The sequence below is a fragment of the Aquarana catesbeiana genome, linkage group LG01 (assembly GCF_042186555.1).
Source record: "Aquarana catesbeiana isolate 2022-GZ linkage group LG01, ASM4218655v1, whole genome shotgun sequence".
NCBI lineage: Eukaryota > Metazoa > Chordata > Amphibia > Anura > Ranidae > Aquarana > Aquarana catesbeiana.
Genome location: NC_133324.1, coordinates 657180497 through 657206075, shown reverse-complemented (window position 1 = coordinate 657206075; position 25579 = coordinate 657180497). Strand labels below are relative to the sequence as shown.

General features: G+C 43.0%; 1 protein-coding gene across 2 annotated transcripts in view; it reads left to right on the top strand.

Moving 5' to 3' along the window:
- UBE2D3 (ubiquitin conjugating enzyme E2 D3) overlaps nt 1-25579 on the top strand; it is a 125975-nt gene that overhangs the window by 92356 nt on the left and 8040 nt on the right. For both annotated transcript variants that reach the window (XM_073601675.1, XM_073601680.1), the window contains 3 exons: nt 13942-14019; nt 15768-15873; nt 17882-17975. In XM_073601675.1, coding sequence (XP_073457776.1) covers nt 13942-14019; nt 15768-15873; nt 17882-17975 — 278 coding nt within the window. The remainder of the gene's footprint in view (nt 1-13941; nt 14020-15767; nt 15874-17881; nt 17976-25579) is intronic.

The following is a 25579-nucleotide window of genomic DNA, read 5'->3' as shown; positions in this document are numbered from 1 at the left end:
CGTGTTAAAATTGCCAAAATAAATCTTCAAATTGGTGATGTGACGGTGAATATAAATAAAATAATAACACTGAGTACAATGTCCAGGCAGAGATAAATAGTGGGGGAAAGTAAAAATAATTAAACAGTTCCTTCCCTTAATCCAGATTGATTGACTCACTGGGTTAGATCGTTTGTATCAGGATATTTCGTTTTTCTTGCATCCCACTTAAGCCATAATACTGCTGGTGATTCGGCTCTCAGGATAAAGGTTTTATGCAAAGCAAGCAAAGAAAAAATAGATCATTGTGCAGTGAACTTATTAGATAGTACATAAGCAAAACAGGGACAAGAGATACACTCACAAATTCCCGGTCTATTAGAAGCATTCAAATGTGCAGATTGCAGTCAGCCGCTGTGGACGAGGTTTCCCATAGAGAAACAGCTGCTGTTAACCTTCAGGTGTATTGCAGCACTGAACGTCCTAAGCTCCTCCCATGTGTTACATCACTAACACGTGACTTTTTCAAGGAAAAAGTCACTGAACGTCCTAAGCTCCTCCCACGCGTTACATCACTGACACGTGACTTTTTCCTTGAAAAAGTCACGTGTCAGTGATGTAACGCGTGGGAGGAGCTTAGGACGTTCAGTGCTGCAATACACCTGAAGGTTAACAGCAGCTGTTTCTCTATGGGAAACCTCGTCCACAGCGGCTGACTGCAATCTGCACATTTGAGAGCTTCTAATAGACCGGGAGTTTGTGCGTGTATCTCTTGTCCCTGTTTTGCTTATGTACTGTCTAATAAGTTCACTGCACAATGATCTATTTTTTCTTTGCTTGCTTTGCATAAAACCTTTATCCTGAGAGCCGAATCACCAGCAGTATTATGGCTTAAGTGGGATGCAAGAAAAACGAAATATCCTGATACAAACGATCTAACCCGGTGAGTCAATCAATCTGGATTAAGGGAAGGAACTGTTTAATTATTTTTACTTTCCCCCACTATTTATCTCTGCCTGGACATTGTACTCAGTGTTATTATTATTTTATTTATATTCACCGTCACATCACCAATTTGAAGATTTATTTTGGCAATTTTAACACTTATTAGCACCATAATTATTTATATTTTTTATTCCTGGATTTAAGCTTAGTCGCAGCAGCATATTGTGCACTATTTATTTAAAGCGCATCAATTTTATATTTAGTACTATTTGTTTGGTTATCTGATCACCCTATATTGATAGCAGCTTTAATTTACTGATTTTTTTCATAGCACTAACTATATTGGTATATATATATTTTTAAGCACAATTTATTTATATCACACATATCTATCCACATCAGCGCTTGGTTTTTATTCATTTTTTTTTAATGCAAACAGCATGTTTCTGCGCTCCTGCTGCCATCAGAGAGACACAGACAGCCATGGGGACATAGTCAGCACCTGAATTATAACAAACCTGCATAACCCCATCCATTTTGCACTCTGTAATTGTGAATACCCCAATGGAATGGGGATCCCCTCACTTTGCAATGGCAGATCACAGGTGCAAGGGAGCTGGGACAAAAAGACCAAATATCATGCATTCTTATAGACAGCCTACAGGAAACTAGATTAAATACAGCTCAGGATGATGGCTGTTCCCTTTTCCTGGACCAATGTTCTATTATGACACTACTCCCATTATCCATCAGATTTTGGCTCCCTATGAGGCTTGTTTGACAAAAGTAAATTTCTCTGCCATTGCCAGAATTTCTCAGAACACTCTGCTCTTCCAGAACCTTCAGTTTCCAGAGACCAGAAATGCTAGATCTCTATTCCCTCCCTCCTGTTTTGGATTCAGAATTTGAGCCTCCTTTCCTTGAGGATATTATGAGGGAAAGTATGGAGGACCCTGATTTTTAAGCAGAAGCTGCAGAGTTTTTTCCCTTCAATGCCAAATGCCCCATCTTTGCTTGGCAGCACTCGACTACTCACAACCAATACAAGTCCCTATGGGCACTAACACTGGCTAAGTAAAAAAAAAAAAAAAAAAACTTAATCATATAGGCCACTTTTCATAGACCCTGGGTTATAGACGCATACTCTTCAGATGATTGGACACAATGCCAATGCTTTAAACGATGTGCCCTATGGGCGCTTTCACTATAACCCTACCTCACTCCATGAGTCCTACTTTTGGAACATAGTTTGTTTTTTTTGGCAGCGGGTTACCTAGTTTTGCCAGCTATCTGCTCCCTACTTGCGCTAGAATAGTCTAGGCAATGCCACCAGATGTTCAGCCACTGATCCCCCTTTGCCTGCCTGTGAACTTCTGGGACATGTCACAGGTCCCAGGAGGCTGCAGAACCATTCAAGCAGCGCAGCTTGCGTGTTGACAGTTAAAGAGCCGGCTTTGCAACCTTGCAGCTTGGCAGTGCCGGGGACCAGAAGACTGACGCACCGGCCTGTGTGAGTATTATTCAGGATTTATATAGCGCCAACAGTTTACGCAGCGCTTTACAATATGAAAGGGAGACCATACAGTTATAATACAATAAAATACAAGAGGATTAAGAGGGCCCTGCTCAGAAGAGCTTACAATCTAATAGTATGGAGCTGGAGCCCTGAACAGGTAGGTATTTTAAGTCAGAGGCTGCAGTATGTGGATCTGCTGATTTTTACCATTTTTAAAAAGTGATGTCCTTTATTTGCTTCACCCCTTTAATATTCTCCTTCACTGCTTTCTAATGCCACAGAAGCAGTGTATCCAGATCATCACAGCCTCAGTAAAACATTGGGAGCTGTACCTGGACCACATGCTGTATGGGCGGCCTATAATGTTGCTCAGGCTCCTGCATTGGTACTCGCCTTGGCACTTAGTCCAACGCGTTTGCGTGAACCACATGGTCCTATACAGGTCTAGGGCTGTGGTCTAGGGCTGTGGTCTAGGGCTGTGGTCTAGGGCTGTGGTCTAGGGCTGTGGTCTAGGGCTGTGGTCTAGGGCTGTGGTCTAGGGCTGTGGTCTAGGGCTGTGGTCTAGGGCTGTGGTCTAGGGCTGTGGTCTAGGGCTGTGGTCTAGGGCTGTGGTCTAGGGCTGTGGTCTATTGATGTGAAACCCAGACACTGAAGCCCCCTGAGGGATATGCCCCTGCTGACAGGTGAAGCATGGAAATTGTATATAGTCCAGCATCCAGTATCTGACCGTTGCGGTAAAAAAAGGGCTTTGTTTGGAAGGTATTAACTTTTTTCAGCGTAAACTAAACTTGGTACTTAAATCCAGCCATTTAGAGCTTAGTCTTAGATGGATGACCAGGTGTGACATTACACCACTAGTCACACACCTTACAACCACTTCTGCTGAAAACCCTACCTTTTCGCCACAAGGATGTGTCTACACCCCCTTTGCAGCATACTCCTTTTGGACACGCTTACCATGGTGATTCTTCCTTTGCACCAGTGCAGGAACTGATTTTTATTTTCACACCAGTCTCTGCATGTGACTTTAGCTCTTTCAGGTACTCAACAAGGGGCTTACCTTGTTGAGTAAGTTTTCTGCATCTGTCACAATTAATTTGAGAAATAATACAGCCATCTTTGTCCAGGGCTACAGAACTCCAAGTTCCTTCAGCTCTTATGTCTATACCTGAGCCGGATCTTATGCCCGTCTGGGTGACGCAGTCACTGAAGGAAATTAAGGATGTGGAAGACTTTCTCCCTTACACTTCATGCAAGATGCTTGCTAAAGCAGGCGGAGAAAGCTCGAGATGCTTCTGAAGGCTTTTTACTCTGGCCGGCTCTCCCTCAAATTTCAGTATGTCAAAAGTGCAGTTAACTGAACTAGGGCAATTAACAACCAAGAGAATACTAGATTGCAGGATCATGCTTTAATAGAGCAATTGCCTTCTGTTCACATTGACAGCCTGCCTGGATTTTGACAAGACACCTGAAGGACACTCAGACCATTAGAAACAAAATTCTCTGGTTTGATGAAAAAAAGATTGAACTCTTAGGCTTGAAGGGCAAGAGTCATGTCTGTTGGAAACCAGGCACCCTTCATCACTTTGCCAATACCATTCCTACAGGGAAGCATGCTGGTGGCAGCATCATGCGGGATGTTTTTCGGTGGCAGGAACGGCAAGACTAGTTGGGACCAAGGGAAAGATGAATGCAGCAATGTACAGAGACTTCCTTTATGAAAACCTGCTCCAGAGTGCTTTGGACCTCAGACTGGGACAAAGGTTCATCTTCCAACAGGACAATGACCCTAAGCACACAGCTGAGATAACAAAGGAGTGGCTACGGGACAACTCTGTAAATGTCTGCTAGTGGCCCAGTCTTGAACCCGATTGAACATCTCTGGAGAGATCTTAAAATGACTGTGCACCGACATTCCCCATCCAACCTGATGAAGATTGAGAGGTCCTGCAAAGAATAGGAGAAACAGCCCAAAAATAGGTGTGCCAAGCTTGTAGCATCATACTCCAAAAAAGTCTTGAGGCTGTAATTGGTGCCAAAAGTACTCCAACAAAGTATTGAGCAAAGGCTGTGAATACTTATGTACAGTAAGTGCTCTTTGCAAATATTTTAATAGATTTGCAAAGATTTCGAACAAACTTCTTTCACGTTGTCATGGGGTATTTTGTAGAAATTTTTTTGAGAAACATAATGACTTGAATCCATTTTGGAATAAGTCTGTAACATAAAATGTGGATAAAGTGATGTGCTGTATATGAAAGCCCCCACTGCAGCACCTGGTGTTTCCTTGGTATCTCAGCTTGGTTCTCTTTGCTCTGCAGAAACCACTCTTTGAACCCATCAGGGATATATCATTAGATGACCTCACCTGCAAAGTGGACTTTTTTTGGTTTCAGATTTATCAGATTTGCCTGAGTTGGCAGCTTGTAAGGGGCCATTTCCCATTCTTCACAATAACAAGGTAGTCTTATCCCCAAGACCATCCTTTCTTCCTAAGGTTCTAGCTGTCGTCCACCTCAATGAGTACATAGTCCTACCAATCTTATGCTCGGCTCCAAAGCATAAAAAGGAAATCTCTGCATTTCCTGGACGTAGTCAGAGCCATTAGTCTACCTCAAAGCAACAGCTTTGATCTCTTTTTTTTTTTTTTTTTTTTTTTCCCCCTTTCCTGTTCGCAGGACCTCACAAGGGACTCTCTGCTTCCAAATTCACCATTGATCTGTAGGAAATCTGCTCACTAGGGCTTATGTTCTTGAGGACAAATTTCCTCCTGTCCTTTTACAGGCCCATTCCACCAGATTGATGTTAGCTTCCTGGGTTTTACGGCACACTGTAGCCTAGCTTTGTAAGGCTGCTTTTTTAACTTTTTTTTTAAAGTTTTACCAGGTGGACATACGGTCTTCTGCAGAGGCAGTTTTTAGGTTCCAATCCTCCTGCAGCTGCACACGAGTTGGGTCTTTTGACCCTTGCTGGGCCTGTTGGCACAGTTCTGTTTTCCTAGTTGCTGCCAACCCTTCTCATTGCATGGGGACATACCAGGGCACTGTACTAGATGTTTAAGATGAGAGGCATTTTGACTTGCCTGTAAATTCCATATCTTGGAGTACAGGCCACCCTCCCTTCCATTCCTTGGTTACTCTGCATTGCTTGCTACAAAAGAAGACTCGTGAAGGGGGGGGGGGGGGGGTAGGGTTATAGGGGAGGAGCCAAGGTTCGCCCTCAAAAGCACTGCCCAGTGTCCAATCACCAATGTTACAAGCAAATCCGTTTCTGCATATGTACAGAATTTTAGGGCTTAAAGCTTGGTCTACTGAACCTTTTTGTAAAAAATTTTTACCCATGTCATATATATTATATTATATATATTTTTTTGGAATCCCTTGATGAATTAATCAAGAGTCAATGGGGAAAATATGTTTTGGAATCCCTTGATGAATTAATCAAGAGTCAATGGGGAAAATATGCTTTTGCCCTACATGAAGCCTACCCTCTTACAGCTACTTCAACAAAAGACTTTTCACTCTCCCCAGGCATCTAATTCCAAAGGCTCAGCACCTGCTTTAGTTTCAAGCTCTGGACTTCCAAGTCCACCAAGCTTTCAAAGAAGTCCTACTCACAATGAAGGGGCATTCCTGCTGCCATTTTATCCAGTCTGGATCTAAGATGTTCTAGACCTCTGAATCCAATCTTTGATTTCAAAGGGGTACAAAATAGTTTCCATCTCTGCCCCTCTTCACTTTTTGTTTTCCAGTCTGCCAGCTTCAGGTGAAAAGGGCAGATTTAATGATAGCCTTTTACCAATTACAGGCATTAGGAGTGGTTGTACCAGTTGCTTTAGCAAAATGGTTTCAATTTAAACCAATTTATTACCACAACCAAATGTGGGCATGCACCAAATATTAGACTTAATATCCCTAAACAGATTTTTGTGTACAAAAATTCCAGATGAAATCGACAAGATCTGCTTTTCCTTTCTCTGAAGCAAGGGGCATTTCTGGCATCAGTAGATATGGTTATATACACATCCTGCGCCAAAAGTGTTCACAAAAGTGCTTGCCATACTTCTGGCTCTTCTTTGAAATCAGGGCATTCATGTCACGAGTTACCTGTATTACAAAGTACTGAAGGACTCTTCAGCCCTCATAGTCCAGAGTACCTGGTTCCAATCTTGCACAGCCCAACTCAGAATTTTTCATTCCCCAAGAGAAGATTCCTTTGCTAAAGTCTTGCACAAGAACCCTGCGGTCAAAACGGCACCACTAAGTTTGCTAATACATGAAAATTCTGGGTTTAATTGGTAGCCTGCTCCTTTTGTCTAGTTTAATGGCAGACCACTTCAATTCAACATATGACTTGGAAAAAGCAAATTAATCCTTTTGATTGCACTATGCTTCTGTCCAGTCGGCCAAATGTCTCCCTTGGTGCAGCTCCAGTCCTGCCCTAGACTTGGGAAAGTCTTTCCGTCACACTCCATGGATATTGCAGCTCCCTGACTGTCTAGGGCTGCTGCTCCCAACAGGAGTTGAAACTTCCCATCAACCTCCTGGAATGGAGAGCTACAACATACAACACTCCCTTCTGCAGGTCACCCAGTCAGCTTGCAGTTGGAAAGTGCCACAGTAGTGGCCTACATACAGTCAGGGGGCACCAGAAGGCCTAAGGAAAAAAATTGGTACCATCCTGGGCAGAAACTCGCATCTCTGGGGATTTCTCATTGCACCAACTTGGCTCAGAAGAACATGGTACACAGTGAAACTCACAACAACTTGCGAATTTGCCTTGTTCCAAACAAACCAGACATACTGGCCCAAAGTATCTTTTCTTTATCGTACATCACGGGACACAGAGCCATAGTATTAACTATATGAGTTATATAGGCCACCTTTAGGTGATGGACACTGGCACACCCTAGACTGGAAGTTTTACTCCCTATATAACTCCTCCCCTTACCGGGAGTACCTCAGTTTTTTTGCCAGTGTCTAAGGTGTTGGTCACGAGTAAAGATGTGCTGTGCTGAGCTCCGCTGGAGTAATCCTTGCTGGGGCAAGCTATGCAGCCGGATCCATTTAAAGTGTCTTTTTAGGCCAAATTGAATGGTACCCGGGCCTCGTGTTTGGAAGAAACAAGGTTTAGCTTGTAGCACTTCTCTTTTTTAGAGAGCTGGACCCTGGGATCCAGTGCTTTGATATTTTTCAGCCATATAGCTTCCTGGCGGGGTGCTAAACTGGTCCAAGGGTGTGGAACCCCCGATTAAAAAGGGACCCCGATCCTGGAAGGTTTTCTGACGGAGCCCGCTGTGAGGGGTTAAGATTGGGTCTGTTTGGTTTACCACAGAACTCTGCGGCAGGTTAAGGCAAGTGGTGATTCCTAAAGAATTTTTGATGTCTTATGGGTTTTCTCTAAACGTTGTCATGCCTAAAGTCACCACTGGGGGCTGTCGAGCACGTACCTGTTCCATGCTTGTCAGATCTTGTTTCTGTGTCAGCAGACGCAGGCTTCCTCCAGTCCCAAGCCGTTTTTTTCCTTCTGATGCATCCCCCACCAGGGCTTCCCTCTCCAGGAGGCAGAGGGAGCCCGGAACAGTCGGCGGTATGCCCCCCCCCCCCCTTACACCGATATCGGCGGTTCTTCCTTCTCCGTCCTCCCCTCAGATTCGGCTCTCCTCCTCTCAGATTTAATTGCATCTTCCCAGAATGAGAGCGTGTTAGGCCCCCTTCTACCACCCAGGACCCTCAAACAGAGGAACAGTGGGAGGGAGAAGATGAATCCCCCTTGATCATGAGGAGGCTAATGACTTCTCTTCAGAGGGGTCAAGTGGGGATAAACCTGCTTCAGCTTCACAATCTGAGAAATTGCTGGTGCAGTCTTACTAAAATGGTCCGCTCCACATTTTAGCTACCCTTAACTGAGTCGGCTGAAAAGCCCACTTCTTGTTTGAGTTCACTAAAGCCGCTTCAAGCTTTGCGGGCCTTTTCCGGTCCATTCATTGCTGGAACAACTTATGTATTCTGAGTGGAATCGCCCAGATAAGCATTTTTTTTCCTCCTAAAAAGTTTTCAACACTTTATCCAATGGAGGAAAAATGTACTAAAAAATGGAGTATACCAGCAATTGACGCTGCTATATCCTCTGAATAAAAATTTGACTTGTCCGGTTGACCGCTCAAATGCTTTTAGGGATCCAACCGATAAAAAGTTAGAATTCTTGTTAAACATTTTTTTTTTTTGGCAGGTTCAGTGGCTCAACCTACAGTGGCGGCAATTGGGGTATGTCAGTCCTTGAGGGACCAGTTGGGACAGGTGCTCAAGGTTACTCCTGATCAGCAGGCCCAGTATTTAGCCAAATTGTCAGGGGCTTTGTGTTTTGCAATTGATGCAATGCCTTACGCTTGAGTTGGTGCATATGCGTAGAATCTTATGGTTGAAAAGTTGGTCAGCCAAAGCGCCATGCAAAAAGCACCTGGCTGTTTTCCTTTCCGCTGTGAAAGGCTGTTTGGGGATGATTTGGACAAATATATATCCAAAAAAAAATCAAGTGGGAAGAAAAGGAGTAAACTTCCCTCATTTAAACAGCTCCTTCTCCAGGGCCAGGGGCATCAACCTCCAGGCAGTTGCGACGGCCTCCGTCAGGTTCAAGAGGTAAACCTCAGGGTCAACCCCAGGGACAGGAAACCTACAAGACAGAATACTAAAGCCTGTTTATGAAGGGACGCCCCTGCTTGCTCGAGTGAGGGGAAGGCTTCTGCAGTTCTCAAAGGTCTGGCAGGAAGAGTTTCGAGACAAATGGGTGGTCTCCACAATAGCTCTAGGTTACAAACTAGAGTTCTGAGAGTTTCCTTCTCGTTTCCTCAGGTCAAATGTCCCCAAAGATCCAGAGAAAAAGGTCTTTCAAGCGTAAGACCGACTTTTGTCTCAAAGTGATCATGGTGGTCCCCATGGAAGAGCAGGGGTTGGGGCTTTATTCAAACCTTTTCACGGTACCATAACCAAATTGAGATGTCAGACCCATTCTAGATCTGAGAGATCTAAACCGATTCCTGAATATCTGCTCTTTTCGCATGGAATCAATCTGATCAGTTGTCTCCATCCTACAAGGAGGAGAACTTCTGGCATCAATCGACATCAAGGATGCATACCTGCATGTGCCTATATTCCCCGCTCAATAGAAGTATCTGCGTTTCGAGGTAGAAAAATGCCATTTTCAGTTTGTAGCTTTGCCTTTCGGTCTAGCTACTGCACCTCGGGTGTTTACAAAAGTTCTGGCCCATCCTCTGGCCAAGTTAAGGGCTCAAGGTATAACAATTGTGGAATACCTATTCGATCTTCTCTTGATAAACCGGTCGGTAGCCTGCTTGGACCAAAGCGTGGTCACCACAGTCAACTTTACCTGGAATACCTAGGTTGGAACCTCAATCCAGAGAAATCTTCTTTAAAACCATTAAGAAGACTAGAGTACTTGGGTCTGATCATAGAGGCAGCCCAGAAGAGGGTGTTTTTACCCCAGGCAAAACTCAGTTCCGTAAAAGAGCTGGTCCAGGTGGTCAGGGCGAAGAAGGATCCTTCTAATTCGCCTTTGCATGAGGTTGTTGGGAAAGATGGTGGCTTCATTCAAAGCCGTTCCCTATGCTCATTTTTTTTTTTTTTCGAGACTGCTGAAAAACAGTATCCTATCTGCTTGGAACAAGAAGGTCCAAGCGCTAGATTTTCCTATGTGTCTGTCGCCAAAAGTGCGCCAGAGTCTCAGTTGGTGGAGGATATCCAAGTATCTGCAGAAGGGGAAATCCTTCATGCCAGTTACCTGGAAGGTGGTAACAGAAGCCAGGCTTTCAGGTTAGGGAGCAGTCCAGGAAGAAGCGACTGTCCCTGGAAAATGGTCCAGGACCAAAAGGACCTTGCCCATCAACATGCTAGAGATTCGGGCAGCACGTTTAGCCCGAAGGGCTTGGAAGTTCAGGTTGCGGAATTGTCTGGTCAGGATTCAATCCGACAAGGCCATGGCAGTGGCTTATATCCATCGCCAAGCGGGCACCAGAAGTCATGCAGCCCAGGGAGAGGTAAACCATATCCTAGCCTGGGCAGAAGAGCATGTGCCATGCATATAGAGAATTGGCAGGTAGACTACTTGAGTCGCCAGCAGTTGTTCCCAGGGAATGGTCCCTTCACCCCAACATCTTCCTGGTCATTTGCCAAAGATTGGGGGGGGTCCCAGATGTGGATCTGTTTGCGTCCAGGTTCAACAACAAAGTCTACAACTTTGTGTCAAGAACAAGGGATCTGCTCGCGTGCGGAACTAACGCCTTAGTGACCCCATGGGATCGGTTCTCACTGATTTATGCATTCCCTCCTATTCTGATGCTACCTCGTCGTCTTCGCAGGATCAAGCAGGAAAAGAAGTCGGTGGTTCTTGCGGCCCAGAAGGTCCTGGTATGCAGAGATCGTAAGGATGGCAGTAGGGGACCCATGGACCTTACCACCACATCCAGACCTGCTCTCGCAGGGACCAGTATTCCATCCTACCTTACAAACGCTAAATTTAACGGTTTGGCTATTGAAACCCACATTCTGAAGAATTGTGAGCTTTCAGGTTCATTGATATCTACCTTGAATAATGCAAGGAAGCCAGCTTCCAGAGTCATTTTATTATAGAGTCTGGAGGGCATATGTTTCCTGGTGTGAATCCAGGGGTTGGCATCCTAGAAAATGTTATAGGTAGAATTCTTGCCTTTCTACAAATGGGATTAGAAATTAAGCTGGCCTTGAGTACCATCAAAGGTCAGGTCTCAGCCTTATCGGTATTGTTCCAGTGACCACTTGCTTCGCATTCTCTGGTCTGTAATTTCATACAGGGGGTAACACTGCTTAATCTGCTGGTTAGGTCACCCTTGAAACCTTGGGACCTGAATCTAGTTTTGTCGGCTTTACAAAAACTTTTTTTTTTTTGAGCCGATGCCGCCTACTCCCTTGATCTTTTTGACAAGGAAGTTAGTTTTTCTGGTTGCCATATTTTCTGCAAGAAGGGTATCAGAGTTGGCTGCTCTTTCTTATAAAGAGCCATATTCACAAGGATAAGGTGGTATTGCGTCCGCATCCTAACTTTCTACCGAAGGTAGTGTCAGGTTTTCATCTAAACCAGGCTATTGTTCTACCTTCATTTTTTCCGGAACCCTGTTCCACGGAAGACAAATCGCTACGTTCTCTTAATGTAGTGAGAGCCGTCAAAATCTTCTTGAAGGCGACTGCTCAGTTTCATAAAACTGATGGTTTTTGTTTTGTTGCCTGAAGGTCCTAAAAAAGGACAGGCAGCATCGAAATACACGATCTGTAAGTGGATTCGGCAAGTGATTGTTTAGGCTTATGGTTTGAAGGGGAAAATTCCACCTTTTCAAATCAAAGTGCACTTCACCAGGGCTGTTAGCACTTCGTGGGCAGTGCATCACCAAGCCTCCATGGCTCAAATCTGCAAGGCCACAACTTGGTCTTCAGTCCATACATTTACCAGATTCGATCAGGAGGATAGCGCCTTTGGGCGCAGTGTGCTGCAGGCAGCAATATAGGTCCTGTCTGATGACACCCTACTTTTGTTTGTCTCCCTCCCCTCAGATAGCATTGCTCTGGGACATCCCATATATAATTACTACTATGGCTCTGTGTCCCGTGATGTAAGCTAAAGAAAATAGGATTTTTATAACGGCTTACCTGTAAAATCCTTTTCTTGGAGTACATCACGGGACAGAGGTCCCTCCCCTCTTCTGGTATACACATGTATTGCTTTGCTAAAAAAACTGAGGAACTCCCGGTAAGGGGAGGGGTTATATAGGGAGTAAAACTTCCTGTCTAGGGTGTGCCAGTACCATGGCTATGTGTCCCGTGATGTACTCCAAGAAAAGGATTTTTACAGGTAAGCTGTTATAAAAATCCTATTTTTTCTATCCATTCCACTGTCTAAAAATAGTCCTTTACTGTACAATTTAAGCTATTGGGGATTTTGAGTTGCCTGTACATTCCTTATCTTTTGAGTATGGTACAGAACACTGGCCCCTCACCCTTTTGTCTTGATTCTTATTGCTTGCTAAAAAACTGAAATCTCAGTTGATGGGGACAGTGTTCTCTGACGGAAGACCCAAGTGTTTTTTTTTTTTTTTTTTTTTTGCCAAGGTCCAAGCGCCTGAAAATACTTCTAATCTACGGTCTAATAAAAGACCTGTGCTGTAGTTCTTTCTTTTCTTTCTTTTTTGTAGATGTCTTTGGATAGTTGGCTGTCTTTACTGGTTGAGGCCCATCATTCCTTCAGGTTGGCAGATTGTTTTTACCTGTCTTGATCTGGAGTATTAGACTGATCCTGAGTCCCCTATTTTCCTTAGTTTCCCTTTTTATCTAGCCTTGATTCAGGCGTTGGTTCTTTAGATACTTTGTACAATGATCTCCACATCGGTTGGACCTCTTAGTGGCTGTTGCCCAATCTTCAGTTGGACTGTTTTTGGACATACCCACTGATAATTCTCGTGTCCCTCCAATGTACAGTAAAGAAAATATTTGTACTCGCTATGTACTGCTTGCTCACAAAACTGAGTCATAACTATTAGCAGTGGGGTTGTATATGGGGCTGGTTTCAACATTTTTATTTGCCAGTGTCCCAACCTCCTGTGGGGGCCAATACAACCCGACTATTTCAGAATTCCTGAAAGTCAATGGACTAAAAAAAAAAAAAAACTTGCTGAAAAAGTACTAAAATTCTAAAAACTGATCTCAATGTTTACTGTTTAATGTTTACTCTGCCTCTGTGTTTCCTGCCGGAGAGGCAGAGCACCGCACAGAGCGAAGGAATGATGTCATCAGATCGATTCAGCCGACTCGCAGCACTGTGAACGTCTGAATCGCAATGCATCAATGCTGCGATTTATATCCAACAGCCCTACTGTATGTAGCCTAAGCTACATACAGTACACAGCACTGTGTAGAGATGAGGCTGTCAATCACAGGCTGTGTGCTTGTCCCTCCCCGTCGCCTTTTTTCTCTTGGTGTCAGGAAAACTTTTCAGAAGTGAGTCATTCTGATAGAGGAATGGGGCAGCAGAGAAATGACACTCGGTGCTCTAGAGAGGCAAACACTATAAAAATGTGCTTTGTTCAGATTTTTTTTTTTTCTTTTTCTGAGGTTTACAACTCTAAAGTTACAGTAAACATGGAAGTCAGCTTTGAAGACGTGATTAAGAAGGGAGGCTGGAGTGGAGAGATTTGCATAGTATCAGGTTACAGCCATGAAGGGGTTCAGAGGCTCTGCCTTGGGGCAATCCTGTGATGAGGGGAGGAGGTTTTATAGGTGACACAAATAAAATGCTTGGGTAGGAGGAGATGAGCGTTTTTAGGCGGCAAGGGAGTGGAGTGAGAGGAAGTTTAATTGAGAAACGGGTTGTCATATTACTATTTTTGGAAGTTGACTGGGCTATCCCAGTATATAAAACCTGTTTTTATTTTTTTTTATTTTTTTTTTTCCTCCTTGTAGAATGACAGTCCATATCAAGGCGGTGTGTTTTTCTTGACTATTCATTTTCCAACAGACTACCCCTTCAAACCTCCAAAAGTATGTAGAGTTCATAATTTCATTTTTATAGTTAATATTTTCTAATGAATCTGATGCTAGTTTTATGTGGTGTGTGTTTTTTGTTTTTTTGTTTTTTATGCTTGCTTCAGTTAAGTGTTTTTTAAACGCTTTGCTTTTTGAAATTTGAGAATTAACACTAGGTCATTATAAAAAAAATTGCATGTGGCATTTATAATGTACGCTTGCTACTTTTTAAATTTTTTTTTCCAGATCGCTAAGGTGTGTGTGTGTGTGTGTGTGTGTGTGTGTGTGTGTGTGTGTGTGTGTGTGTGTGTGTGTGTGTGTGTGTGTGTGTGTGTGTGTGTGTGTGTGTGTGTGTGTGTGTGTGTGTGTGTGTGTGTGTGTGTGTGTGTGTTTTATTGGCTTGAATGATCGCTAATACAAATGATCAAAAAAAAGTTAGGGTTTTAAGATGGAAGCACATCCCCAAAAATGGCAAGACATTAAGTGGTTAAGGAGTCTTTAGGATGTAAATGATTTAGGCCTATTCACATCTAGCTCTTTTTTTTTATTTTTTTATTTTTTTTATTTTTTATTTTTTTTTACAATGACGTTAATGTATCCTGGTTGTGTCTGGTAGTATTCTGTAGCCATTGAGCAGCCACTGATGATTTAACTGCTGTAAATTGTATATTGGAGTTACGCTTCGATGCTGAGATACTGCATTGTGCTTGTACAGCGGGCAGTGTGCACATACGTCCTTTCTTTCCTTTTTACTTTTTTTTTTAATACAGTTTAAAATAATCTCTAGTTAGTGCCGGCTCACACAGGGGCGACTTGTCAGGGGACCTAGCCGCCTGACAAGTCGCCTCCCGTTCTGTGCAATAGAACTGTTCTAATAGGAGCGACGCAAGTCGCTCCGACTTAGAAAAAGGTTCCTGTACTACTTTGGGGGCGACTTGCATAGACTTCTATACAGAAGTCGTTTTGCAAGTCGCCGTGGAAGTCGTGTGCAGGTCGCCTCGGTGAGGCGACCTGCAAGGTGTGTGTGTGTGTGTGTGTGTGTGTGTGTGTGTTTTTTTTTTTTTTTTATTTGTTTATAAATTCCATTGACAATTAAGTTTGACTTGAAACATACGCCAATTCATCCATAATATTTTGACCCCTGAGAAGTAAAGTGCGTAACATTAATTTTCTCATTACAATCACTCCTGAAAGTTGGGATTTTTTAAGCAACATATGAATATCAAGGCCCTGAAGTTGACGTGTTGAAAGCAGAAAAAAATGAACATTGCGATTTGCTGCGTATGGGGCTGTGTAGCCTCATGGTAATGAGTGTGAGGTGTTGCCTTGGTTTGCAAATTCTCCAGATCGTGCATCTGTGGGACATGCTGGAAAAAAGTCCGATCCATGGAAGCCTCACCTCGCAACTTGCAGAACTTCAACATCTGCTATTAATTGCTTGGTGCCAGATACCACAGCATACATTCAGAGGCCTAGTGGAGTTCATGCAGGTCAGGGCTTTTTTGGCAGCAAAAGGGGGACCCACTCAATACTAGGTGGGTGTTCACAATGTTATTGCTGATTGGTGTATGTTAAGGCTTGTGCTTTAACACTGATGCATTGCTTCTGATTTTAGCTCCCATACAGTGGTTTCTGGTCATAAGACCATTGCTTTTTCTATTGTAACAGTGAGCTGGACTACATCAGTTCTCCCATTAAATTGTCGTTGTGAATGAGCCCTTAACTGCCTAATCATGCATCTTTATTACCATTTATCTGAGCAGGTTGCGTTTACAACAAGAATCTACCATCCAAATATCAACAGCAATGGCAGCATTTGTCTTGATATTCTCAGATCACAGTGGTCCCCAGCTTTAACAATTTCTAAGGGTGAGTTTTTATTGGCTTAGGCTTGTTTGGTACAGTTTATCAGCTAACGTTTGGAAACAATCAGAAAATCTTTGGGTTATAAACTTTCTTTAGCGATCTCTTCTACAAATAAAACTGTGTGTGTGTATATAGATATATATCTATGTGTGCATATATATATATATGTGTGTGTATATGTATATGTGTATATGTATATATATATATATATATATATATATATATATATATATATATATATATATATTGGAGAGAGACTCTTTGGCAGGAACGCACTGCCCCTTTCTCCACTGGGTCCCGGCTCTTTATTGGCTAAATTGATGACAGCGCACCCATTGGCTCCCCCTGCTGTCAATAAAATCCAAAGATGTGGGTGGTGGGGCCGAGTTCTGCATTCGTGTCTGGACGCAAATGCTGGACTTGGAGCGCGCCCGCAAAGTAAGCCCCTCGGGAGAGCGTGTCTCCTAGGGGGTTATCTGATGCGGGGAAGAGCCGAGAGAGCCACCAGGGAACCACAGAAGAGAATGTTTGGGGCCACTCTGTGCAAAACGAGCTGCACAGTGGAGGTAAGTATGACATGTTTTGTTATTTGAAAAAAAAAAAAATCATTTACAATCACTTCAAAGCATCAAAGCTAAAAATCCATCATTTTAAAGATTCTTATTTTATTTATTTTTCTTGTTTAGGCATCTTTAGGAACATGTTACATCTGTATTTTTGGGTGTAGCAATTAACATGTTCCTAAGCACCCACCCTAAGAGGTCTCTCCCTGTGGCAGCGTGAGGGTTCCTGTCCTCCGCAGCCGCTGTAGCATTTAAAATCGGCAGTGCTGTGTGAAGCTCTGCCCACACAGCCATGTAATTTTATTTTTCAGAGATCTGTAAATTAATAAACAAGTCCCCTCTGCCACCGCAGCTGACAAGACTTATAGTTTACATTGGACTAGGAGTGTGGTAATTGGCATGAGTGCCCTTGTAGTCCTTTGACACTTCCTCTGGCATTCTAACTGAAAACCCGTGCAGGATTACAGGCGGGGAGCTGGAGGAAGAGCTTGCAGAAGCTGCACCGTTATCCAATGATCGGGGGTGCAATGCTTTGCAGACTCCTAGGTGGAAAAATGATGCACTTTTTTTTTTTTTTTTTTTTTTTTTTTTTTTTTTCCCCCTGCATAAATGTGCATTTATTCTTAAATCGTCACCTGTGCAAAGCACATTTTTTTGCAAGTACCAAGAAATATCTTTACTCACCAGAAATGCAGTGTTCATTTATAGGACTTGAGTGGTGACTGTCATTACTATTGTAAACATTCAATCTCCCTATTAACTCATGCAATGAACATGAGCAAGGGCTGACATGTTTAGAAATCCACTCTGGGTGACAGCCATAGCTTCTGCCATAGATACGGTGCAGTGTTGCAACCAAGGGACAGGATTGTCCTCTTACTTTGCTCTCAACTGGCAAACCTGTGAAATCTATTGAAAAATTATGGCACCTCAAAGGACTGGGGATTTTCAAGATTTAACTTAAGCGTTTGTTACCCCAACACTTAATATTCCTGATGTGTGTTTGCTGTACCATGTACTTGTATGAGCAAGTGTCCTGTTCTTTGTATTGTTTCCTTTGTGTAAAATCCCTGGTGGCCCTGCTAGTCCCTCTACTTTCCTATTAAAAACTGACCACACGAAGCAGGAGAGCACACTGTGGTCAGTTCTCTAGCTAGGAGCGCCTCAAAGATGCTGCTTGCAGGACTTTTTTTTTTTTTTTTTTTTTCCCCCTGCAAGCGCACCGCTCAAGTGTGACAGGAGAGGTGCTTTGCAGGCGCTTTTCTTAGCGCTAAAGCGCTTGAGTGTGAAAGTAGCCTAAATAGTAAGCTTGAACTAAAGTTGCTCTGAACAGACCTCAGTTTTTCCCAGTCTGTGTTCTCCAATCTCTATTGGCTCTTTGATCAGGGTTGTATAATGTATACATTTTATTTTTACTGCTTTGATTCACTCACAACTTTTCTTTTCAGTTCTTTTGTCAATTTGTTCACTGTTGTGTGACCCAAACCCAGATGACCCTCTAGTGCCAGAGATTGCACGGATCTACAAAACAGATAGGGAAAAGTGAGTATTGCTTCGTACTTTAAAACCCATTTTTGTTTCTTAAATATGTAACATTGTGTTCTTTACCAGCTAGTATTTAGCTATAGATATATAATTTTTTTTTTCGATACTAGGCTTTCTAAATTTGATAGTTTCATCATGGTTTTTGTTAAGGTACTGTAGCTTGTTCCAAAAGCTGTGTGTTTAAATTGTTAGGTACAATAGGCTAGCAAGAGAATGGACAGAAAAATACGCTATGTGATAGGGTAAGCGTTTTGGAAATTTTGCAATATTGAGTGATGCATGGATTTAGGGAACGGTGTTTTTGTTTTGTTTTTCCATGCACCTGTACAGGGGTCCGTTGGTTTTGTGACCATTAGCATTCGATGCTGCATGGCTAAATATGTTAATACCCGTAATAATAGAAAAGCAACTAATTGGCCTGTGTATGGAGTTTTTCTTGATGTCTTTGTGAAACCTGTAAAGTGTGTGCCTTTTTCTTTATTCAATAATAAAAAAAACGTAATTGAAAATAAAATGGTGTTCTAAATTAAGAACTTGGTACACTTTCCATTAGAAAATATCAATCAGACTTGTAGTTCTTTTTCGGTTACAAGTTAGGAACTTGGATAAATCATCATTTTTTTTATTATTTTTTTTTATTATTGCTCTTTACACAGTGTTGGTTTGCAGTGTGCTAAATTATAAACCTGTTTTTATATGTGTTGTAGTTGACAATAGACCTTTTGTTTTGATATTGTAGAGCTCTTGGGATAGCTGATTAAATAGTTCACAAAATTGTTCAGCAGATGACTATATTGCAAATGTTAAGAGATTGGATTAAGTTTTCGGTACCTGCTGACTTCGTTAGAGTGCACCTTTTGTTACATCACTGTAAATGCATAGGGTATAAAATTAACCATTGCTCCCTGTTCGAAATGCCGGTCTTTTTTTGATTTGGAGACTATACAGAAATAATTGGTGTGGGTGGTGGTTTGTGTGTGTTTTTTTTTTTTTTTTTTATAAATGCATACAGACCTATATTCAGCTTCCAGTGTGTGTGTCTCTATATACCCTAGGTTCTAAATGTTGTATCATGAACACTGGAGAAGACTTCAATGGGCAAATGCAGGATGCTATTGACCGCAGATTAGGACGCTGAAATAATCCAAATTTCCATTGTTGCACTTTGCACTCATAGGCTTGTATGGGGAAATAGTTCTGAAGTCAACACTGGCCATGAAACATGCATGTACTACTATATTAATCCGTTATCTGTATATATTAAGCATTCATGACACAGGCAAAGTATTCATAGACCCTATGTTATAGGCACCTGCCTTCAGGTGATTACACAATAGCTTTTGAGGACACTCCTGGGTGCCTCCCCTATAACCCTACCCTACTTTGGGAGTCTATAGGTTTCCACTAAGGTGATGGCTCTCTTTTCCCTTCACTGAGAAATCACTCTTGGCTTAACACCTTCATTTTTCTTATCTTTGAATTCTTCAAATTGAACGCCTCACTGCCTTCTAATGCCACAAATAAAAGCAGTGCATCTGGATCAGGTCAACCTCTGGATCTATACCCAGACCCTATGCTGTAGAGATGGCATGTAATGTTTTGGGTATTTGATCTGCATGGGTGTTCACCTTGGCGACATTGAGTAGTTGGCGGTAGGATGCTATACAGGTCCGTTGCTGTGATCCACCCCTATGGAACCCAGTCTCTGAAGACCTACTTTTTAGTCCTCATGCACACGGACATTTTTACAGCTGCTTTTTTGAGCTTTTTTTGCAGCTTAAAAAGGCCTGTCTATGTTAGTCTATGGCTTCATGCCCACCTAGGCATTTTTGAGCTGCAAGTGGCATAGGCGTTTTTAAGCTGTAAAAAAAACCCAGGACCAGTGGGTTCTGAGAGACTTTTTTCAGCTGTAAAAACGCTCTAACGCTGAAAAACGCTCAAACGTCATTCACCAACGTTTTTTAACGTTTTTGATCCATTGAAAAAAAAAAAATTTTTGAGAAAAAAAAAACGCTAACGCGAAAAAACGCTCAAAAATGCTATTGCAAAAACGCTGAAAAAAGTTTAAAAAATCACTGCAAAGATACTGGCGTTTTCATAACGTTATTTTAACAGCCTGTGTGCATGAGGACTTAGTGTTATCACCATGATTGGTGAAGCCTGGACTTTACATACAGTGCAGCATCATAGATGGGTACGACAAACTCACTATGCTGCTGACTATTACTGGTAAACACTGAGGTGATTTGACTTGTCAATATGGTGTATATTTTTCTAATTTCTGTGCTTGCCTCCGGCGCTTCCTCCTGCCCATTTGTCACAAGGATTCGCTACAGGGCAGTCTAAATCGGGGTTGTTGCATTCTTCTTGACATGCTAATCCTATATTCCACAAGCTACTTTGTGAATACCTTCATATGTAGCTATGGCAGAGAAGAGGCGAAAGGGAGCCTTTGCAAAACCACAGGCAAACATTTGCTCTGACGAAGGCCCACATAGCACACGATCTCAGAGGTGATGCACCGGAGCAGTAGCTGTCTCTAACACGGCATCCAATTCTAGCTTTATTTCGGGCACAAAGTGATTGAGCCTTCCAGAAGATGTACCTCCTTTTCAAAGATTCTGCAGATAGAAAATTTTGAGATGCTCTTAAAGGCTGTCTTTAATTTTGCAGGTCCAGCCTTGCAACCAGCACTCACTGCAATGTATTTCTGTATGTCAAACTGCACTTAACTGGACTGGGGAAATTAACAAGGACCGTGTTCAGGAGCGCGCCGTAACAGAACAAATACAACTACCTTTCGCTCTGCTCTTGTGTGGATGCCCTAGAACACGTCATGAGACCAATTTCCAGAATGGCTCTAATTTCCATTCACATGCACAAAATCTTGTGGCTAAAATTCTGGACAGCTGAAGCCTGTAAAAAGCACCTCAGGTGTATGCCTTTTTCAGAGAGCACCTAACTACTATACTCAGGTTTTAACTTTAAAGGAAGTCCAGCCTGAGCTTTTTATGCTGGGCTTCTATGATTCACAGAAGTGCAATTCATTTTGCACTCCTGTGACCCATTTTCAACGGAGAGCGGTCTGGAGTCCGCGCTCCGCTGACGTTACCAGGATCAGTCGGGGCAGCGCGTCATCCCGACTTGGGCAGTCTGGATCCACCAGCTGCCTGGACTGATGGCAGTTTCAGCCTCTCAGCGAGCTGCTCCCCGCCCCTCCACAGCTTAGCATTCCATTGATAGTGGAGGAGCAGAGAGGAGAGCTGCTGATTGACAGGCAGCAGCTCTCCGCTCCGGGAGGTGTAAGAAACGAACCATTGGCAATGTTCAGTGGCTCGGTGAAGAGGTGGCAGGGGACAGATGCAGCATCGGTCTAATGCTGCATCCACCCAAGTAAGTATGATTGGGCAAAAAAAAGACCCATACTTCTCTTTTAACCCAAGTTCAGACCTTCCTTTAGACGCAAGACTTGAGCCTCAAAGCCCAGCAAGTCTTCCACAAAGCCCTCTTCCCAATGAAGGGGCACCCTTACTCCTAGGAGTTGGAAACGTCTGTTACCATTTCCCTCTGGGTACCAGATGTGGGTTCAAGCTGTGATTTCAAAATGGGGGCAGAAATTATGGTTCAATAAGTTTTTATTGAGGTTTTCACAAGCATATAAACATATAAAAACAGGAGAATAATAAAAGTAAAGAAATAAAATTAAAAAAAAGAGGAGTGTAAACAGTGCCAGTTACCTGACATATAGTCTCCTAATAAACAAATATTTCTTTTAAATGTTGAAATAGTGCAATCTTATATAAGTGCAAGGGTTATTATAAATATATTGTTACGATAAAACCGTATAACAGGTGTATATTGATATATATGCATTAACTGCCCTGTGTGGGGGTGCCCCTTTGGGAGCCTGCTGCACCCCTGGACACAGGGAGTCTGGGATAACCAACGTATATATAGGTTTTCAAAAGTGTGGTTAGGAACAGGTTTTTAGATCTCTATTTACATAGAAGATCCTATAATTATATTGCATCAAGAAAGATATATTGGAGACTCAGAAAAGAACGAAAAGGAGAGACAGAATAGATGAAAGTGAAATAGGTATAGAATAGAAGAATAGTAGAAGGGGAGAAGGGGGGGAGGGGTAGTGGGACAGCGAGCCTCGGTCCAAATATGAGGTCTTCATTTTAAGGGAAAGTTATGATGTATTTGGCTTTTACAACTCCTAAGTGGAGTTCTTAGCCGAGAGCCTTTGTTTGAGTTTGTCTGAGGTAGAGTAATTCCTCCAGATACTCCAGACAAGAGAACTTAGCATATTTATCTAGAGCTTTGGCCTGCATTTCCTCCATTAGCATGTAATTGTTTACCTCCCCAACCCACTCAATTAGGGTGGGGGGGCGTAGTGGTTTTCCAATGTCTAGGTATAAGTTGTCTACCCGCACTAACAAAGAATTTCAAAAGGCCGTTTTTTTGCGATTTGATTGTCCCTGGAAGAATGGATAAGAGGGCAATAGAGGGCGATGGTAGTAGTGGTTTGTCATAAATGTCTGAGTAAATCTGAAAAATTTGGGTCCAGAATTGGAGAAGAACATCACACTCCCACCAGATATGTATATAAGTACCTTCCATTGTGTTGCATCTCCAGCATCTGTCTGTGTTAGATGGGAACATGATCCTGAGAGTGGTTGGGACCCGGTACCACCTCGACAACAATTTATAGTTTTTCTCTTGTGTATAGCATGATATGGAGGTTTTGTTTGTGAAGAGGAAGGCTTTCCCCCATTCCGCCTCGGTTATATCTTTCCCGACCTCCACTGACCATTTAGAGGCATAGCTAGGTAGGGCTTCATGGGTATGGTGTATAATTGATTTATATATCAGTGATAAGGTGTGGCGTGGAGTTTCAGAAAGGGTGCATAGTTGTTCGAACCCGGTCAAGGGTCTATGAGTTTGTCTAGAGTCGTGCAGTGTCTTGCAATAGGAATTTAGGTGTCTACGAGTGAGCCATGTCGTCTTGGAGGTAACGTCTGTTGAGGCGGTTATGAATGTGCCCAGGGTGTGATCAACGAATTGGTGTGCAGTGGGCCATGAGTCTCTGTTGTAAGTGTCTAATGAGTGGGTTGAGTGTCCTTCTGGGAGATTTGGATTGTCGAACAAGGGGGTGAGGGGGCTAGGTTCCGAGGATAATAAGTGGGTGTCTCTTTTGCGGTACCAAATTGCCAGGGCATCTCTGGTGAGGGGGGACAATGTTGATAAGGATTTGTATGTCTTGTCATGGCCCCAAAGAAGCGCTCGTAGGTCATATATGGATAGATCTTGTTCTACAGTCGTGGCAGCTTTGGTCATAGGACGGGGGAACCACTCAAGGATACGAGATAAGATTGCTGACGTATGGTATGTTTCAAAGTCGGGTAGGCCTAAACCTCCCTTCGTGATAGGAGAGCATAAGAATTTGTGTTTCAATCTTGGGTGGCTGCTCTTCCAGACAAATTTGATTGCCAGAGAGCGGAGGGTTTGGAGATACGAAGAGGGGAGGACTATGGGTAGGGCTTGAAATAGGTATAACAGCTTGGGAAGTATATCCATCTTTAATGTGTTGATACGTCCTATCCAGGATAAAGGTAGATCCATCCGCTCTTCTGTCAACTTTCTAAGTTTTTGGAGTAAAGGGGTGAAATTTAGGGGGTATATGTCAGAGGTTTGCTTAGGTATGGCTGTGCCTAGATAAGAGATAGAGTTAGGTCTCCATTGAAATGAAAAGTTGGATTTAAGGGAGGAGAGAGTACCGTGTGATAATGAAAGGTTTAGGGCTTCGGTTTTAGAGATATTTAGTTTATAGTTACTAAGACTACCAAATCTGTCTATCTCAGCCAATATGGAGGGTATGCTGGTATGGGGTTGTGTGACGTAAAGAAGGAGATCATCGGCGTATAAGGAAAGTTTACAGTGGGACGAGGGGGTTTGTATTCCCTGTATGTTGGGGTTAGATCTTATGGCTTGTGCTAAGTGTTCAATTACTAGGGCAAACAGGAGAGGGGAAAGTATCATAAGTTTTTCTGATTGAATACCGTTTACTAGTACTGTGGCCGAAGGCGCAGAGTAGAGAGACATGATACGTGTCAGCATTTTCGGGCCAAGGCCTAATTGGGAGAGGGTGGCTTGGAGAAAAGACCAGCTGACCCTATCAAAGGCCTTCTCTGCGTCACAGGAGAGAAGGCAGGCAGGTATGTGATGGCGGTGAGCGTATGTGATTAGGTGTATAGTCTTGGTGGTATTGTCCCTGGCTTCACGGCCAGGAACAAAGCCCACTTGGTCTCTATGTATAGTTTGTGGTAACAAAGGGGAAAGGCGGTTTGCGAGAATCTTAGCATATAACTTTAGGTCAATATTTAGGAGGGATATCGGTCTATAATTGGGGCAAATGGAAGGGTCCTTTCCAGGTTTAGGGATGACAACAATCTGAGCTTGGAGTATAGATGAGGAAAGAGCAATGTTTTCATCAATGGCATTAAACGCTTTTGTTAGTAGTGGGGATAATTGTGGGGCGAACGTTTTATAAAAGCGAGGGGAAAATCCGTCCGGACCTGGGCTCTTGCCATTCTTGAGACTTTTGATAGCGGTTAGAAATTCCTCTTCGGACAGAGAGGTCTCCAGGTCCTCCGTATCCGAGAGGGGAAGAGATGGAAGTGCTGTTTCTTGAATATAGGAGGACAAGTCTTGTGGGGTGGATGTAGTGAGTGGGGTCTGGGGGGTTAGATTATAGAGGGTAGAGTAATATCTGCGGAATTCCTCTGCTATTGCTGAGTTCTGCATGAGTTTACCCTTAATGGGGGAGTTTATTAATGTTATAGGTCGCCTGGCTTGGCGTGGTTGGAGAGTATTCGCAAGGTGTCTGCCACATTTGTTGGCTTGTGAGTAGTGATTGAATCGTCCCTTATCTCGGGCAATTAGGGACCTTTCTGCGAAAATAAGCAGGAGGTCTCTTCTTGCATTGGAGAGTTCTAGGAGAGATGAGTCAGCTGGGTCTTTTTTGTGTGATTCTTCTAATTTGGCGATAGTGGAGAGAAGTCGTGTTATATCTGCAGTGCGGGCGTGTTTCAGTCGGGCTCCGTGCTGTATTAGTTTGCCCCTGAGTACACATTTAAGTGCTTCCCATTTAGTAAATGAGTTAGTAGTGTCTTGGGCATGATCCGAGACAAAGTGTCCAATGGTCTGTATAATGTCCTGCGAGCATACAGAATCAAATAATAAGTTATCATTAAGTCTCCAGGAGGAGCTCCGTTTGCGTGTTGGGATATGCCCTAAACTCAAATGTATGGGGGCATGGTCCGACCAGAGGGTGAGACCAATAGAGGCAGAAGGTGAGTAATCCAACATTGATTGGGATATGAAGAGGTAGTCAAGTCTGCTGTAAGAGTTATGTGCGGGAGAATAGAATGTGTAGTCCTTAGTGTTAGGATGTAGCATCCTCCATGTGTCTACTAAGGATAAATCAGATAGGAGTGTTCTGATGTTGGTCAGGGAGGTCGGGGAGATCGAGGACTTACCGGTGGATGAATCAAGACGAGGTATCAAGGCGGCATTGAGGTCTCCTCCCAGGATCA